Source organism: Microchirus variegatus (assembly GCF_963457635.1).
Source record: "Microchirus variegatus genome assembly, chromosome: 17".
Classification (NCBI taxonomy): domain Eukaryota; kingdom Metazoa; phylum Chordata; class Actinopteri; order Pleuronectiformes; family Soleidae; genus Microchirus; species Microchirus variegatus.
Genome location: NC_139818.1, coordinates 21,629,740 through 21,649,795, shown reverse-complemented (window position 1 = coordinate 21,649,795; position 20,056 = coordinate 21,629,740). Strand labels below are relative to the sequence as shown.

At 40.4% G+C, this 20,056-nt stretch overlaps 1 protein-coding gene across 1 annotated transcript in view; it reads right to left on the bottom strand.

Annotated features, from left to right (window-relative positions):
- The window catches only part of slc39a11 (solute carrier family 39, member 11), a gene marked incomplete at its 5' end in the record, with an annotated part of 98,867 nt that overhangs the window by 11,852 nt on the left and 66,959 nt on the right, over window positions 1–20,056 (bottom strand). Inside the window, one exon of the mRNA XM_083904045.1 lies at window positions 1,146–1,313. Coding sequence (XP_083760171.1) covers window positions 1,146–1,313 — 168 coding nt within the window. The remainder of the gene's footprint in view (window positions 1–1,145; window positions 1,314–20,056) is intronic.

The following is a 20,056-nucleotide window of genomic DNA, read 5'->3' as shown; positions in this document are numbered from 1 at the left end:
TATGCTGTTTATTTTACTGTTACAGCTTATTTAACAACCATATTTTCAGCTCCGCCTTGGATTTTGCTATTTAACTGTTGCATTTTTACTACTTGCTTGTGGTCAGTAATCAACATAAATATTCTATGGCTTTGCAAGCTGCTGTGCAGTAGAGGTGACCCCCATGTTGTTACTCTGGCACGTTTCCCATCCGTCAGATTAAACAAAAATAAATATGTCTGACTTTCACTTTCGTTTTGGAATAAAAGGTCACGTTTTATTTGATTTTTTTTACACTCTGTTGATTTAAAAGTGAAACAAATTAAAAAGGAGCTTCATTAAGTAAATCAATTTTATTGAGTCGTGAAATGACCGTGGCGTGTCACCAGAGATTAAATTGATATAGTGGCGTCGCTGATGACAATAGTGCAGCCTGTGAAGTCACAAAAAATAATAATAGTTTGTGAGAAGCTTGTTTATGTGTTGGTTTGGTGTTATGGTCTGTTGTGCCATCCATCACCAACCATCCAATAATTCAGCTAGTACACAAGGGATTGGAGCATTTTGGCAATTTAGCTGAATCATGATTGTGTCATCTCTTCTTTTAGGGAGAACGTGTTAGTTTGAGAATCATGTCTTTGAAATTACTCTCACAGCTCTAAATGGTCTAAAATGACTGTATCGGTGAAATATCGGTAGTAATGTCGGCATGCAGCTATGGGACGGAAACGGTGAACGTTACCGAATGTAAAAAAAAGCCTCAGTACCACTCTAAAAACGTCTCAACACAGTGTTTCTGAAACTCCCGACAGCCCACAGTAATTGTTTTAAACGCTTAATATCACTCTTGTACATATGTCACTCCAGATTGGGATTTACGTGACAGGAAGAGAAAGTAGTTCACTTCAAAACCAGAAGAAAACCTCAGGGATTCTGCTCCAAATCATCACCAAAATCGAATAATTCCCTCCTTATGGCTGTAACCTAAATCCGCGAAAAAATCCAACCAAAATCTGTTCACTTTGTCCGAGCTATGCTGCATTACTGAAAGAGTGAGTAAAAATAGCCTCATATTCTCTGCGGACACAAAGATTATAGGCTTATCAATCCACATTCATGCTAATGTCCATGCTAAGACCTCACAATGTCCTCCAGATCGTACTCACCTGGGATGTTGTGGATAGTGATGGCGAGGATGAGGAGCAGAATGCGTCGCCAGCTACTCCCCATCTTCTGAGCTCCTTCCTGTTGCTTGCTTTCCGTTTCCTGTCCGTCCAAGATGCCCGCGGGTTGTCCTCTCCTCCTCTGGTAAACGTCTCCGTTCTCCATTTTATCTGTGAGACAGAGGAGAAATAAGGTTTACGGCAAGAGAATAGACGAATGTGTGAGTATCGGTTCAGACTCAATGATCAGCAAACTAGTAGAAATAAATTGGAATTGGATGCAACTGTGACAAAAATATGGCATCATCTACAAAAGCGTCATCTAGAGTTTGTTGACATACTGATACTGAGTAAAGTTATCTTCAAATTTGTGATGTCACTCTCATCCACCCAGACTGAACTAATTTTTCCTCTAAATTTAAATCAACATTTGCAGAAAACCCAAAACTAGCGATTGAGACCGTTCAATCAACTGCTCAATAAGATATTTATCGACATTACAAATTGAGTGAGAATTACACTAATTTCCCCATCGACTTCCATTCGAATGGAGATCTTTTTTGCAACCAGTGGAGTCGCCCCCTGCTGGCTATTCAATATATTCTAACTTCCTGACTGGCTTCACCAAGTAAACTGGAAGAAAGTGCTCTAAATACAGCAAGATGAAGCTCCGTCGTGTGGCAGAACAAGGACATTTCCTTCTCTGAAAGTAGTTAAGGTGATGCCAGAAAGTTACGACTCGTTCTTTTTGTCGCTAGCCGCTTTTTTACAGACAAAAATAAGTCGCTAGGGATTTGTAAAGTCGCGAAATATTGCGGCAAAGTCACCAAATTGTCGACACTGGTGCTTTTTTAGCCTAATATTTTAGACAAAAGTCAAATCAGCGGATCTTGGAGTGTTTGCCGATATCCGATAATACATTTTAAAGCTAATATCTGTCGATACAGATATAATATCTAACCCAGAAGCTTCAAAATCGCGGTTCTCCAAACAACAGGTCAATCATGGACTCCCGTCTTAAAGCTTAGAGCCCTTGAGACGGGAGGCTTTTATTGTGCGTTAGTTACAAGAAATGAAATGTGTTTAGCAGTTAGCGTTGCTTTCCATTAGTGGATTTTATTTTGTAGTACAAAATCCAACAGCACTGGCACCATCGCTTCATTAAGCAAAACAATTGGGTGGAAAAAGGGAACATTCGCAACCGGCACAAAAGACTGCACAAACTTTTTATTTTAACAATTCTAAAACTCTCCATCGCTGCTGAAGCTCAAGGGGAGGATTGAGAGCATTGACATTGACATTTCTCTCTCTTCATTAAGACCTTCTAATACAAAAAGAAAGAACATGTTGTATGAGTGAAAAGATGTCAAGAGTTGCTTCCAGTAAAACCCCCTCATTTAAAACTTTATCAATCAGTCTGATTTCAAGTTGCTCTCTGAAATGCTAAATAACGATTAGCCGGAAAAAACCGAGGGAAAACGTCGACAAAACGCTCAGATTTGTCAGTCAAACCTCATAAACAAGCACTTTTCCACCGGAGTTTCTGAGACACTCATTCTGCGCGTGACTCGTGACACTCGGCAAACGCTTCCCCCTCGGAGATGTTTGAACTTTAAGACAGAGAGAAGGAGAAATTACAGCTGCCGTACTCCTGATTAACACCAATGCCTTCAAGCGTCGTATATTTATACGCCCAGAGGAGCTCATCTGGAACAAGAAATGTCACACCTTCGCCCTCTTACCAGCCCACATTATTTGTTAATGTCGTGGAAAAAAAAGTAATCTGCTGACTTTACTCATTCACTTCATGTCTTTTCATTTTTGTTTTTCTGCCATCTTTTCTTTAAAGCTCACATAGAGTGGTCCTGTTGCACATAAATGTTAGTTATGGAGGTCTACTTACATATATTAACTTGTTTTTATAGTCAAAAACCTCCTAGTTGCTGTAAACGCGCCGATAGAAATCCTCGGTGTACTTGTACATCCACATGTGACAAATAAAAATCTTGAATCTTGAATCTTGAATCTTTTCTGACGCTGTTTTTCTGCTGCAGGATTTCAGAGTGAACTTTCACCCCCAGAAGACAGAGTCTTGTGATTGGCCAGTACTATCCAGCACATCCGTTCTCAGAAGCGCAGCGCCCCCCTCTGGAACGGTGGATGCACAGCGCTACGGTAGTCAAAACTCCGCCTCTATGCAAAGGATCGTTACTTCACTCCCTTGGAGTGGGTCAACATGGCCAACAGAGGCCGCCAGAGGCTTGTTGGGTGAATGGGGTCAAGTCTGCCATCTCTGATTGCCTTGTTTTACATGTATAATACTTGGGGGAGTCATTTCAGCCCTATTTGATATTAAAGGAACTGGAAAATTTTGTTGAAAATGTGCGAGTAGAATTTCAAATTTGCCGCGTGCAACGCATAGATCGAGCAACGTGTAGAGTCGTTTCTGGCGCCGTCGGTCGTACCGGTTCGTGGGTTAATGCAGCTGGATGCTACTCGTACAACGGCGTAAACACTGCAAGCACAAACTGCGATTGCAAACACGAGCCGAGACCACCATCTCTAGGCGGACTCGGCCTTGTTGATTTGTGTGCGATTGGAACTGATCGAGGGGAAAAAACGCCCCCTGGTTTCTGAACAAGAAGCTACGTTCACCCTAAAAGAGTCACTACGCTAGTTTTTTTACCTGATAAACAACTGAACACAGTTGCAGACTCCCTGCAAACATGTCAATGCTATTTGCAGTCAGCCTTCGTCTCTCTCACTCTCATCACTCTATTCGTCTTGCTCTCACATACATTCTCAGACACAAGCAACTGACATCAATTAGCGGCTGGCGAGCGTCTCCCTTCGCCATGCAGCTGGTTTTAAATTGGAATTATCGGACATGCAAAGGTCAAACGATCGGGACGGTCTGAGATTGCTCGGGGAGTTCTGGCTACACTCTCAACCTACGCTCGATGTTTTCAAAAGGCCCAACCCAAAAAAAAAACCCAGAGCCCATTTCTCTCACACTGGAAAATCCCAAAGTACTTCATCGCAGCAGAGAACCTGGTGTTCACGCACAACGGGGAGCAAAAGCAAAAAGAAAATGCACAGCAGTGCACATGTTTTATGAGACCAATTAAAGACAGTGTATGCTTTTATTATGGGTAGAGACACAATATTACCTGACTATATACTGTGCGACCTAACAAAACACTAGCAATTAAGTGAAGTTTTACCGGATTTGTTACAGAGGAGCGTTTGTCAAGTTGCTGGAACTTTTCGTGGGGCATTTCTTAATATTTTCAGTCATATTCCGATATATTTACAGTCCAGCTTTTCAACTTGCCCAATCGACAAAAGTATGAATGTGATGGACATTCAAAAAAGAACGTTTGGCTTTGTTCAGGGTTGCCACTCCTTAGTTGACATCAAATTCAAGGACTTTTCAAAGATTTTCCAAGACCAATTCTCTAAAATTCAAGGATATTCAAGGAAATTGATATATATCACTTATCTCAGAAACCCTGTGCTTTCTTTTTTTCCCACGCAGGTCAGGTCAGGGTGCTGTTTTATTTGAGTTTCTTTATGTCGATAATGCAAAGCTTCTGTATCCATGTAATAAATAAAGGGAGAAATCCACAATAGAAGGTGACAAAGAAAAGAAAAAGGCACACATTGCATTTGAATGGCCTGATTATATTGTTTTGTTTGTGTGTGAATGCATATGTATGGATGTGCCGACTCCGGCGCCCATAACGCTGTTACGTGCGTTGCCATTGGGTCGTCAAGTTAATCATTTATTACGAGTACGTGACCGTGACCTTCATTAAACAGTGACATGTTTTGGTGGAAAACAAAACCCCCTTTTGTTTTTTTGTTTTATATAGTTTCCTTTTTAGGGAGGAACAAAAGCAAAACACAAGAAAGTTAAAAGACGGACGGTAAAAATGAAACGTGAGAAATGTCGTCTTGTTCGTAAATTATTATCGTATTTTTTGAAATCCTCTTCATATCTCCATAGCCTTTGAGTTTCCTGAGATAAAGTGTGTATTTACATTTGTCCCGTATTCCTGGTTGTTTACGAGCCATCCTGCAGAAATTCATGTGTAAAAGCTCACATTCTAACCTGATTCCATCAACCCTAACCCTAGCCCGCCGCACTCCCGTATCAAACAAACAGTCTTTAACAATAACCAATTTATTACTATTAACACTGCTGGAGTGCCGTCGCCGTAACAACAGCCGTACTGTTTTGCCAAAACACGGCAACATTGAGTCAGAAGAATTTGAATAGCATATTTTAGGTGACCTTCCTTCAACGGTTTGAGTCAATGTGATGTTAAATTTTTTTTAAATGAAGAGGGTCAGGATTTTCTAATTTGCCTTAATATCATCACGACTTCACTGACATTGGTGATTAAATGGTCTGTTTCAGCTGCCTTTCAGCTCATCAAGGTCGGCACTGGAGGAGTAACCTGTCGTGGATTCATCTAAAGCTCTAAACTCGACAAAAGGAAATAATCAGGATTCTTGTCGTGTTTTTATTTTCGTTCTTCTCTCATTTCAAGTGCACGAGGCAATGATTTACCGATGGATTGATGGACTTACAGAAGGCGAGTGTGCAGAAGTGGATCCGAGGAGATCCGGCTAGGTATGGGCAAGTGCTAGGACAAGAGGTGCTCTTGGAGGAGCTGGGTCTTCAAGAGCTTCTTGAAGATATACAGGGACACACCCTTCTGTTTCTGGTAGCGCCCGGGAGGTCATTCCGCCAGCGAGGAACGACACGTGGAAGAGTCTGAATTGTCTCGTTTGTGGGTGTTGGCACCGTCAGACGGCAATCCGTTGATGAACGGAGTAATCGAGGGGGTAACACAAGTCTTTAGGAGAGCATTTAAGTAGGTGGTGGCAGACCCATGGGGCATTTTGTAGGCTAGCATCAGTGATTTGAATTTGATGCGGGCAGCTAAGGGGAGCCAGTGGAGCTCAATGGACAGAGGGGTGACATATGCCCTTTTAGGCCGATTGAAGAATCATCTGTAGCGGTCACGCAGCAAAAGGTCGGGAGGCCCGTTAGCAGGGGCGTTGCAGTAGTCGAGACGGGACATGACCAAAGCCAAAACCAAAGTGGATGTATAGTCTTCCGGTTTGTATGGTAAATCAAACCAGGAAGCAACAATTTATTGGTTACCCATAAGAAGGGAATACCCTTCTTATACCCGGTGTGCGCCATGTTGACAAGATACGCATAGGGTGACGTTGTACCGGTGTACCAACAACGAACAACAGCATCGAACGTGACAACAACAACACAATGGACAACATCGGAGGATATCGAGTAACTTGCAAAGGAGTGATGTCTTTCTGTCGCCCAATCAGCTGACCGTCGTGGGTCTAGCTCCGCCCGTATCGTACCGCACCGTTATTCGGGTAGCCCAATGGAAGCGTTACGGAAAAAAATGGAACGGTTGGGGCCGGTTATTTTGGTACTAAACCTAATGGAACTGCAAAACAATATACTTACCGAACCAATCCACTCAGTGGAAACAAGGGTAAAGATGCTGATGCAGAACTGTTATTGTGAGCCCAGCAAAGATGTATTTTACAATGCCTTTTTTTTTTCCCACCTCACAACTGCTTTCCTGAGCTTTCTGGCACATCTTCCTCAGCACATTGCATTCATTCAGCCATTTGTTTTACGAAAAGCTGCTTTGTTTGTGACCTATGTTGTCCACATTTAGCTCGTGACAAATAAGCATATCTCCATGACAACTGAGTAAACGGCATACCCTTGAGGAACACTTGCAATATATCATGAAACTGTTTTCATGGGCAAAAACATAAAAATGTAATCATGTGAAACTCAGCAGCTAATTGTGCCGTCTGTGATATTGTTTTTTTTTAAATCACATCAAGTGTAAACACAGTGATCACAAAGCAAATCAAGGCTTTGGAACAGTCCAATTTCACTGAGTCAAAGGCAGGCAGTCGTTTTTTTTACGCTGCAAACCAGAGCTTATTGAACTTGACAAACCCCACTTTCCCTCTCTTTGTGCCATAGTCATGACTTTTAGCCTCATAACTCCAGCCACCTACTATCAGCTCCCTGGGAGCTGCCTGGTGTAATCAGACAGTTGCACAGTAGGGCCAGTGGGCAGCTCTGGGGCACAAAAGTCAGGTTTAAGGTCAGTCTTCTACAAATCACCCTCTCTCTCTCTCTATAGTGTCTCAACCTGTGTAACACACTCGGTATCGGCGGGAAAAAAGCCACAACATTGAACACTGCGTTGATTAGCGTGTGCGGGGAAAATGAATCAGTCCAGGGATTTTGTATTTGTTGACTCCACCATCACTGATAGTTAGCCAGGAGGTGGAAGGCAGTGATTACTGACATTATCAAGATTACAAAGGCTAATGTTTTTTTTTGTTTTTTTTTGGCGTGGTGTGGATGAGAGTGGGAAGATCTCGAAATGTCACCCTTGTGTTTTCCTGTAGAAAGAAAAAAATTAAGAATACTTAAGGGAAATAATGATGAACATTAGTCCCGCCAATCAAAGGGGCCACATGTAAGAATGTGGTCAAAAACGGTTACTACATTCAAATTCAAAATACAGAGGTATTTTAGGTTTCCTTTTTTGACGTAACTGGCAAGCCGTGGTTGCTCGGCAGTTGAGACTCTACTGACTGCAATGATTGGCAGACGGCGGTAGGTGGCGCCACATGCCAAAACATGACTTCAAAACAAAAAAACATGATTTGCAGTCTGCAAAATATTTTTTTTTAATGCAAATATTTTGTCTGTACTGTTGTTGTTGGTGAGTTCAGTTTGTTATATGAACATTATTCCTGAGTCTCTGTGACATATAAGAAGGATTTTACAGCTAGTTGCTTTTGATTTATTACATAATGCACCTTTAAATGTCATTGTTCTCGGCATCCATGGAGGTCGTTTGGCACTGCTGCCAACAGCTGCCCATAAAAAGCAACTAAAGTCAACCTGAAAAGACGTCTTCTGTAGCTTCTTCTTCTTCTCTGTTTTTGCTGTCGCGTTACAGCGCCACTCACAGGCCTGGCATATGTACTACAGCATTTTCAGTCCTTTTGGCTGTTCCATGTGGACGGAGACATTTTAGCAAAAGCAAAGAGTCTGTGTGGATACAACCAAAGCACACGAGGAAGCGGGAAAAAGGCAGCGTAGGGTTTAGGGCCATTTATCGCGATGTCTTGTTATAGGCGCAGTGAGGGAGAAAGAGAAGAAGCCACTCCATATTTCAACGGTCAGCAAAGGTCACAGTCCAACACCCCGGCAGAAATAATGCACCGTATTCTTCTGACCTCCGGAGTCTTTCAGGACTGTGACAAACAAAGAGCGATGCGAGGAACAAGACAAGTGCCTAAAAAAAAAGAAAAAAACACTCACCGAGTTGAATAACTGTCCAACAACACGATACGGAAAATTATTCTCCTGCCTGGCACGAATATATCCCGCAAATTTACAGCCACAAAAGCTGCCGTTCATCCGTCCGCTGAAGGGAAACAGCAGCTGGACAAAGCTTGGCCCATGCTGTTTCTGAAGGGCCATTTGTTAACAGCAGGGCCTCATATTGTACCCAACTGTAATGGTTTTATTTTTTTCCCCCTGCCTTTTGTGGTTACCCCCCCGACCGCCGTCTAAGAGTCCAAAGTAAACTCGCTAAAATAACAGAGGTTTGTGTAATTCTGCACCTCTTAACTACCATCTTAAATCCCTCATCTGTCATTAGGATGTAAATGCAGTGTGCAGCCCTGGAAAACATCCAATTATACACAATTATACACTACATTTAATGAGACAGAGCACCATCTCAAACTAAATTTTACGTACAATACTTATATTGTGAGGTTAGTGCTCAATATACGTAGCACAGTAAGTAAAAATGAAGTAAAATAAACAAAGATACAGTGAATAAAAGCTCCAAAAAACCTTTGTCACTTTTACTGAGGTAAAATTAAGGATATCCAAAGAGTGAAGAGGCTGCGTTTGTCTGCTTCACCACATGGTGCTAATGAGACAATATACTGTATTATGCTTCGTTTGGAAAACACAGGTGTAGCTAATTTTTTTTTTTTTTTTTTTTACTAACGGCTGCATTCCAATCAGGAGCCAGTGCCGAGGCGGCGGTATTATGCAATGCGAGTTTCAGACACGGCTGACTGGCAAACCTATTAAGAACAGGTTTTGTTAGATCGCTTGAATTTGTGCGTCAATTACAGTTGGTGGAATTTGTATTGGCCTTTATTTCCGTTTCAGTTGGTTAGGTTTAGGGTTTAGCTTGTCGGCTGGTTGGAGGAATTTGGGTGTTTTGTTTCAGTTGGTGCGGTTTTGAGTTTGGCCTCTTTATTAGTCAGTTGGTGGGATTCGGTTTTTGTGAGGTAGCATTCCAGCTAGTTTTGTTTTAGTTGTTGTTTTTGAGTTGTGTTTTAGCTGTTGTTTAGCTATATCGCTAACAATTTATCGGTTAACTAGTGGGATTCTGGTTATTTTGTGTATCAGTTGGCGGAATTCAGTTTTGAAAGGTATAATTCCAGCTAGTTTTGCTTTAGCTGTTGTTTCTAGCTTTTTTTTAGCTGTTGTTTAGCTAACTAGCTAATGATTTATCAGTTAGCTGGTGGGATTCAGGTAATTTTGTGTATCAGTTGGTGGGATTCAGTTTTGATAGGTAGAATTCCAGCTAGTTTTGTTTAAGTTGTTGTTTCTAGTTTTGTTTTAGCTGTTGTTTAGCTAACCAGCTATCAATTTATCAGTTAGCTAGTGGGATTCAGGTTATTTTGTGTATCAGTTGGTGGGATTCAGTTTTGAAAGGTATAATTCCAGCTAGTTTTGCTTTAGCTGTTGTTTCTAGCTTTGTTTTAGCTGTTGTTTAGCTAACTAGCTAATGATTTATCAGTTAGCTGGTGGGATTCAGGTAATTTTGTGTATCAGTTGGTGGGATTCAGTTTTGATAGGTAGAATTCCAGCTAGTTTTGTTTAAGTTGTTGTTTCTAGTTTTGTTTTAGCTGTTGTTTAGCTAACCAGCTATCAATTTATCAGTTAGCTAGTGGGATTCAGGTTATTTTGTGTATCAGTTGGTGGGATTCAGTTTTGAAAGGTATAATTCCAGCTAGTTTTGCTTTAGCTGTTGTTTCTAGCTTTGTTTTAGCTGTTGTTTAGCTAACCAGCTTACGATTTATTGGTTCGTTGGTGGGATTCAGGTTATTTTTTGTATCAGTTGGTTAGGTTTAGAGTTTGGTCGGTTTCTGGTTAGTTTTGTTTCACTTGGTTAAGAGTTTGTTCTCCTTTTTGGTAGCTGGTATTTGGGTTAGTTTAGCTTTAGTAGGTTATGTTTTGATTGTTTGGTGGAACCTGGGTCAGAAACCTTTGTTTGACAATCGAGAGAGTGAAGTTAACTGTTGTGTCTTTTTGATGCTTGGCTGATACATTTGAGTTTATGCGTTTTACTTGTTTCATGGGATTACAATTATATTATTGCTTGAATAAGTTGTTTGGTGAGATTTACAAAAAGTAGAAGCAGACATTTGAGTCTTGAATAAAGAATTGAGAGAGTATGATTGCATAACACCAAGACAACGACCTTATTTTACCTTCAGTGCTTCACAGAATCACAGAATCATTTCAAATTCCCTTTTACTCAGCAGTGTCGACAACAAGAGAAAAAGACATGAGGAGGCGGACGAGGAGAAAACAACGAGAGAATCGCAGCCAAACTAAAAACCAAGACAAACTGACGTTGACAGCAAAGGGAAAAAAAGATTGTGTAGATCAGAGATAGACGGAGCAGACAGGACATCCTGTGCTCCCCGCTGTGACGATCAATGACGGCAACAGGTGTGTATAAAAAGCATCCGATGCAAGGGAGCAGATACACTGCACATGCACAAGGCGCTCAGTTGGAATGACTCGGTTTCACCAAACTTAACGTTACTTTCGTTGATATGGTTGATTATTCGCATGTTTGAATTAGGTTTTCCACCAAGGGGAATGTGTTTAATAACCTCCCATGTCATAAGACTCATCATTTTATCAATTTGTTGATCAATTTTGATGAAATTCAGGTAAACAACTGAATTTCATCTTCGTCTACTCTATTTTTGATAGAGTTTTGGTGCCATTTGCGACACAAACACTCAGACGCCCATTCATCCTCCGGCCATTAGCAAAGCCATTAGAATTAACGCAACAGTAAAGGAGACGTCTACATTTGAAAAACTGAGACAGCTCTCCATATCAGTTACTTCAGATCATTAAACCGTCAAATTAAAGAGAGACCAAAGTAAATGCTAGGGGGTTGTTGTTTTTCCTTCTCCCAACACATTATTTCTGTTTCAAACACAGGAAAGAACAACTAGAAATATGTATAATTATTATTCACCCTGGTTTAAAAACGGGTGTAGCCTCTAATTTTAGTCTGAAAGAGAGATTTAGAGAGATTTAGCCCGAGCCCTAATCCAAGTTCTAACCCTAAATGACTTCTTTATTTAACTTTCTGGTTATTTAATCCCACAATGCAATGCAAGGAAGGGGACTTTCAGTGTCTAAAACTATACAATTTCCTCTTGGCTCTTGGAGGGGGGCCCCTGAACGTTGTAGGTCATCAGCCGATGAACCGCGTGATCGACCAATATCTGGTTTGGCATTAAGTTCGTCCATAAACATCAAAACAGGGAATAAATATGTATATATTAATGTGTAGTTTTGACTGAATGTATCAGCCAGAACTCTTTGTGAACGACGTAATCAACTATTTCACCCCATTGGAGCCTTGAGTGTGATGAAAACCCGTTTTCTTTTCAAGCTCCGGCTCATTTAGTGTGGTTTTTCTTTACCGGTGGTTTCTTTCAGTAGCATTTATGTCGCTTTCACGCGCACACGGAATAAAGAAAATAAAAGTGAGGGCAAACATCCAGAGGGTAAAGGACAGCCACGTATGGTAACGTGCCTCAAAATATCAATGCCACTGCAGAAATAATGTCGGCGAGTAACAAAAGCAGCATGAGGACGTACAGGTATGTACATACATACAAACAAACTCGTACAGAAGCTCTTCATGATGAAGGACTCTTCAAGGAAGATGGGAGAAAATGGAGGAATCAATATATATGTGTATGTAGGACACTTGGAAATGGAGAGAGTCATTGTTTACTTGTTGTACACAGCAAACAGTGGGAGATCAAACTTCACTGCGCTTTTCATCGTAGGATAAAAAATCTCAATGTTTTGTACTGGGGTCTTATACTGTAGAGCTGTTGTTATTGATTCACTCAGCCCTGGAGCTGCTCTGTCTTTTCAACACACACACACACACACACACACATTCTTGTGCTTGCTGCATACTGAGGACCAGCATTTCCACTTTATAAATCTTATAAAAAAAAATTTGACCCAAAATTAAAAAAAAAAATCGACCCAAAATTTTAAAAAAAAATTTGACCCAAAATTTAAAAAAAAAAATTGACCCAAAATTTAAAAAAAAAAAAATTTGACCCAAAATTTGAACAAAAATGTTGACCCAAATTTTGAAAAAAATTTGACCCAAATTTTGAAAAAAAAATGACCCAAAATTTGGAAACAATTTGAAAAAAAAAATTGACCCAAAATTTGAAAAAAAAAATTGACCCAAAATGTTTGGTCCAAAATTCGAGCAAAAAAAATTTGGTCCAAATTTTGAAAAAAAAAAATGTGGTCCAAAATTGAAAAAAAAAAATTAGTCCAAAATTGAAAAAAAAAAATTTGGTCCAAAATTTGAAAAAAAAAAATTTGTTCCAAAATTTGACGATGATGTGCATCGCAATTTTTTAGTTGTTCATTCAAAATCTGTGGTCAGTGTGGGAACACAAGAACCAAATAGATGCAACACAGACATGTTAATAAATCAAAAAAATGTAAAAAAAACCACCAAATAGTCAGAGTTTGTCCCATCATTGCATCTGAAAGAACTTCTTCCATTGATAATAAAGCCACAGTACTGCCTGTAAAAAGGGAGAAGAACATCTGTCCTTCTGTTCGTTTCAACGAGTCCTTCAACTGAAGCTCAACTATGGGTCGACCCAACAATACGACCCATAATGGTACGTTTTTAACCTCTTAGGATTACGGCCCACAGACGGAGGAAGGTTAGGGTGAGGGCTAAAAAATACAAGGCTAAACGTGGAAGTTGAACCCGTTAAATGCTTTTACAACTAAGCAAACTGCTGCTGGAAACCTGATTGAAGCTACTTGATGACGGCACACCAAAGGTACCAGATTGCTATCTACCCAACTATACCCAACTATAGGTATCTATGGGTCGTAATTCCTGCGTACGACCCATAGGTCCGTTTCATTCTGCTTCAGAGGTTGAGGTTGGATCGCGGGGCTAAACGGACGAGAGAACTCCGGCTGCCAAAGTATCTCCAGCTCCCCCTGTAGTTTCAAAGCCATATGGAACATGAAATCCCTCAATAATTCCCCATGCAGGATTTCCCAGGCTCCCTCCAGTGGGAGGAACCCAGGAGACGTCCTGATCAGACGTTTGAAGCACCTCAGCTAGCTAGCTAGCTCGCTTTCAACACCAAAGACCGAAATCCCTCTGGATGCCCAAAACTCCTCCTCACCCTATCTCTTAAAAGCTAAACTCAGACTCTGGACTGACTTGACCTGCTTGTATCCACAATCTCACTATTTTGGTCATGACGGCAGTGGAGTCCTCTGTGGGGAAAAACCGTCCCTCTGTTCTTGCCTCAGTGGGCAAGTTATGGTTCTATGGATAATAAGAGTCCGGTCACTATTAGTCTATAAGTGGAAGGGAAATAACCCCGTGTTTCTAATGTTCGCCTCATGGGGGGGGGGGTGGTTTGTTCCCCCGTGGATCTGGAAGGCTGTAGCAAACATGAAGATTTTATTATGTCACAAGATTTATTCTCCTGCAGCGCATCAAAGATGTTAATCTGCATCATATTCCCACCTGCCTGGCCGTCCATCTGTCTCTGCCTCTGCTTGTTCCCTTATCGCTTCCTCAAAGTTTGTTTTCAAAAAGACACAAAATAGGAAAAAATGCTAATCAGTGCAAGTGTGGAACACTCACAGTCAAGAAAGGACTTCTTTTTTTTTTTTTTAGTGGCTGCACAAGTTCACCGTTGGCATTTTTAGGGCCCATGTACCAACTGGTAAGAAGGTCCAACTGTATCTGCTCACATTTAGGGTCTGGCCTCATAAGGAACCCAACTCAGGCAAGTCTACATCAGTCCAGCATGATAACCTGGTCACAGTCGTTGTGCCACCTACGACAAACGTTTAATTGACATGCCCTTTTTAGGGCGTGGTCTACATTTGCTACACTCTGACTCAAAATCGTTATTGGAGGCCGCTAGGCTAGCCCTAGCGCCAACCAATAGCAACAGAAAGCAGCAGCAGTTTCCTTCGAGCGACATTCAGAACTCTACGACATTCAACGACAGTCTATGGGTTGTCGGCCAGCAGCTCGGTCGCGGTGGCTCCATATGACGCTAAAAAGGCGCTTTTCCACGATGGCAGTTCTAGCAAGACTCAACTCTACTCCGTTTGTTTTGCTTTTCCATTCGGGACGGTACCTGGGAACTTTTTTTGGTACCTGCTCTGGCGATACTAAAATGTGACGTCGACAGACTGTTGGTCACCGATTGGTCAGAGAGCGCGACGACCGATGCAAGAATCAAACCGAAAATGGGCGTTAATCTCCAACATTTAGCAAAGGAAATGTCTACAATCTCATATTTAATAGAGGAGTCTGGTGTATTTAGCGACCGCAGCGCTGAAACTAATCGATTCTAATAACTAGTAACAACAAAAAACGACTGCCGAGTCGAGTCGTGCTCAAACTGCATCGTGGTAAAAGCGCCGTAAGGCAAAAGAATGTGTAACTTATGAACACTGCACTCTGGTCTGGGGGCAAGAAGATTAGTTCTTCTTCTCTTCCGTTGAACCCCAGTGCCATAAGAAAAAAAATAGATAAATTCAACTTTAAATGTGGGACATTTGTGATTTAGTCTATCTCTACGCCGTTATAATTGGCCCACCGATTTTCCATAAGAACGAGCTAATGTGTGCAGCGCGACGTCAACATGGTTTTACGCTCTCCCTTAATTGCTAAATGTTTTTTCTGTGACCGAGACCTATTTATTGTACGCCTGCCCTATGGAACCCAAAAGTTGTATATTTTTTTAGCATCCGAGTACATGTCATGGCAACGGCTGCTGTCGGGGACAAAGCAACACAAACTCAATGTAGCTTACAAGGACTGGTTTTGAGAAATGTGACTGGTGCTGTGTTCTCCAGTCAATAAACAGCAACTCTACAGACATCGGAGCAATTTCCTCACCTTAATTTTCCCCCGCCTGCATTTTCGGTGTCTGATTTCCTACATTTACCAAAAAATTGTGTTTCCGTAGCGATCAGACTCGTGTTTTCTTGCATCAGTCGGGGGAGGGAAAAGTCTGACACTTTTTCAATTACATCTATTTGTGATCGGAGGTTATTTCAAAAACAAGCTCAAAACTTTGACTTGAAAACTCCCCTCGGGGGGGAAACTTTGAAACTCTGTCGACATCAGGCCCAATAAATGGCGGATACATAACTGTCAGTTTTCCCTCTTTATGTCTGCGTCTTGTCTGTTTTCCCTTGACCTTCACTGCAGCATGTATGAGAGAGAGATTCAGACATATTTTCAGTTTGCATCAGATTTCCCTCGTGGCCTGAAGACCAACACACACACACATCATCATCATTCATAGAAACATTATTTTGTCTGCGAGGCACAAAGACAATATGTGTCATAAATGATCTCCATGGAAATGCAATATTTATTTTCACATCGACCTCACGAGGCACAATATCCATCATTTACCAAACGCCCTCTAAGCATAGTAGAAACACGAGCAGAGAAGAACGTGGGATTAAAATTAAACGATGGCACGTTATTATGACTGGACTTTTACAACTTGTGCATCTATGAATGAGTTCTGTCGCTTTGGGTTGGAGTCATTACACTGAGACCAAATAAGCACAGATAATCTCATCGGTTTTATCTTTTAAAACTGCTGTAGTGATTTCTAATTTTACCCAATTAGCTGAGGGTTTAGTGCTTATAACTAAACAACAAATCCCGATCCTTTCTTCATGATATCACTGCCGATATCTTGTGGAAGTTGGGACAGTATTTACTGGATCTATTGCTTAAAGAATGTGATGATAACAGGCCAATAACTACTTTCAAATTCTCACTTACTTGGTTTTAAAACTTCACGGTATCAAATCCACATAATCTGTTTTTCATTCCACGCTCAAGTACTTGTAAATTACGACTTTATTCCCATAATTTTATGACTTTATTCTTGTAATGTTACAACTTTATTCTTGTATCTTTACAACTTTACTCTGGTAATTTTACGACTTTATTCTTGTAATTTTACGACTTTATTCTTGTAATATTACGACTTTATTCTTGTAATATTACAACTTTATTCTTGTAATATTACGACTTTATTCTTGTAATATTACAACTTTATTCTTGTAATATTACGACTTTATTCTTGTAATATTACAACTTTATTCTTGTAATATTATGACTTTATTCTCATAATTTTACAACTTTATTCTCGTAATTTTATGACCTTATTCTTGTAATGTTACAACTTTATTCTTTTAACTTTACGACTTTATTCTTGTAATATTACGACTTTATTCTTTTAACTTTACGACTTTATTCTTGTAATATTACGACTTTATTCTTGTAATGTTACGACTTTATTCTTGTAATGTTACCACTTTATTCTTGTAATTTTACAACTTTATTCTCATGTTACAACTTTATTCTTGTAATTTCACAACTTTATTCTCGTAATGTTACAACTTTATTCTTGTAATATAACAACTTTATTCTTGTAATTTTACAACTTTATTCTTGTAATGTTATGACTTTTAATATAACTTTATTCTTGTAATATTACGACTTTATTCTTGAAATGTTACAGCTTTATTCTTGTAATATGGCAACTTTATTCTTGTAATTTTGTAATATTACGATTTTATTCTCAGAATATTAAGACTTTATGCTCGAAAGATTAAATATCTTTTGGTCTGGCCCTAATACTCCGTCATATTACTCATCTCGATGACCACTCAAAGCTGCTTTACATTACAGTTTTGCCATTCAACCATTCACTCACACATCACACGCTGTCAGGAGCCATGTGGGGTTTAAGACTCTCTCTACCTCTGCTGCTCATCAGATTCTTGTCAACATACCGATGCAGTCAGTCAGCCGTGTTTTCGATGACATGACGGCCATCGTAGGCAACATTTTAGACCTTTAATTGCCTTTTCCTGATATCTTTTTATGCCTGGCTCTCAGCAAAGATAAAGAACTGGCTTCATGAAAGCATCAGTGTGCCTCTCCTCTGCCCACCTCCCTCCAAAAAAATCATTAATTATGTAAAATGCCTCAGGTTTTTTGGGCGAGGAGACTCAATATAATCTGAATGTGAGGGCTCGCATTCCCTCAAATAGTTGGAGACCGTTTGATTTACACGGCTATAAGAGCAAAAGTTTGAAGAAGAGAAAAGATTAGATCAATTAGCCTCTCGGTGAAAATAATAAAAAAAAAGACTTGAGGAGCCACAGGCTTTTTTCTTCCTGTTGTACAACCTGCTGATTAAGTGTCTGCCAGGAAACTCGCAGAGACAGCGAACAATGGAGGCATGGAGAGAGTTCACAAAGGATTCTTCCGAGTAATTAACTGCGGCGCTTTTCGTTCTCAAAAAAAACTTCTTTGCACTCTGTCGTCTTTTACATCTGCAGGGACAGGACAAAGGCAGTGGAAAGTGGAAGAATCACAAAATAAATAAATACCAATAATAATAGTAGTAATAATACAGGAGGGGAGATGCACATAATGTCTTTGGTCTCTCTCTTCACTGGGGAACATGCATTTTCTTTATCAAACCTGAAACGGAATCAATTTAAATGAAACAAACCGACGAAGACAAAAACGTTTAAACGCAGCTGAGATTATTTGTATCTTCACAAGTGCTCGTAGCCCACGTACCTTTACTGAAAGAATTCCTCGTAAACTGGTAAGAACAAGCCGACAATACACCTATTCTGCCTTTTGTTTGGTCTGCATGAACAGAAACAACATAACATTACATTTGAACGCTGCGTCCTTCATCTGAAAACTATTATTATTATTGCCAGAGGGAGCGTTTCAGTGTATGCAGCGGCAGCACAAGTGCTGGTGGGGGACAATTTGAAAGTTACATACTACATTTAACTTACTGTATGAGCATTGCACTCTGATCTGGGCAAGAAGATTTGTTTTTTCGCTCACTTTGAATTGTCACTTAATCAAGCTAAGGCCATAGTCTGACTAAGACAGGCAATAGGACAACTTGCCGCCGTATCTCTCTATAAGCTAGTGCGTGTTGAACCAGTTTCCTGACTATGTTTACGTCACAGACCGATTAAGCGTATACATGCAGCAGTAATCAGACTATGAATTGCATTATCCAGGTATGTAAGTCCGACTAAGACTGGCTCGATTTTATCTGGACTAACGTGTTTACATGACATTAAGAAAACCAAATTATTGTCTTAGTCCGACTAAAATTGGACTTTCATCCACTTCCTGAGTGAAATCTCAATGAAAAAGAACACAGCTTCAAATGTTGTGATGGAGAAAAAGGCTGATTGTGAACATGTGAACTTGTTGGGAGGAAAATAACAACTTTTGTAGGTTATCCAATACTGCAGTACAAAAAAAGTGAATCAAATATACAGGAATACGGACTTTCTGCTTCTTTTTCTTTACATTGTTTGTCAGCCAGGAAAAGCCCTAAAGCAATAAACTGGTCTGGTCAATTATAGAGTCACAGCGGGGGGGAAATATAGCAGCCCTCAGATGCAATAATACTGTAGATGAGGGGAAACTAAGGACCCTTGTCTGGACCCTTGTTTGGTATTGAACCCGGTCTTGTATAAAATCCATACTCGATTATGTTTAATTACACTGCTCTAACACAATTGAGTGAACATAAAAAAAAAAAAAAAGTGGCTGCGACCCATTTTAACGCAGATGATAATGGGTTTTGCGCACACCTTGTTTGCATCGCTCTGTACGTTAAATTAAACACACATATTTAACGGGTGTTGTAAGCAGCTGCCGTGTTTGCAATCAAAGCACTCGTGTGTCCATGGCAACCGACGACTAAAGGAAAAAAAGGCTCGAGACAAAACAGAGTCTCCGACGGTAATTTTGTTCACAGAGTGTTTGTAATTAAAGGAGAGGAACATAATTAACTGCATTTACAGGCACCCCTGTGATGCGATTTTGACCACTAGAGGCACTATGGAGCACCGAGAGAACTACGTTGCGTGTATGCAACGAGATTTATGCGCTGAACGAAAACGTTCCTGAGAGGAACATTGATATCCCTCAGGTTACATTAAACAGTTACTGAGCACATTTTAACCCGAGAACACCAACACAATTCTGATGAATCCATGGTTTTCATTTACGCATGGATCCTTGGGTACCTGAGAGTGATCGAGGGGAACATGTTAATTCGGGGTGGATTTTACCCAAGTTTTGTGTTTGTTTGTTTATCATATCATGCACGGCTATCGTCCCGTCACAGGCTTGGTGACTTTGGCAGGCAAACAGGTGATTAAAACATGCCCTAGTAGACCAAGAGGTGGCCACTGTGTGTGTTCTATGGCACAAATGGCCCTTTTCCACTATGGTTCCAGTTCAGCACGGCACGACATGGCACGATTTAGGTTGCGTTAATATAGATATAGATTTCCCTAGTTGTTGTTGTTAACTCATGTTTTTAGGATTCTTAAAGGGACAATGTGTAGTATTTATGGTTTTATATAACCC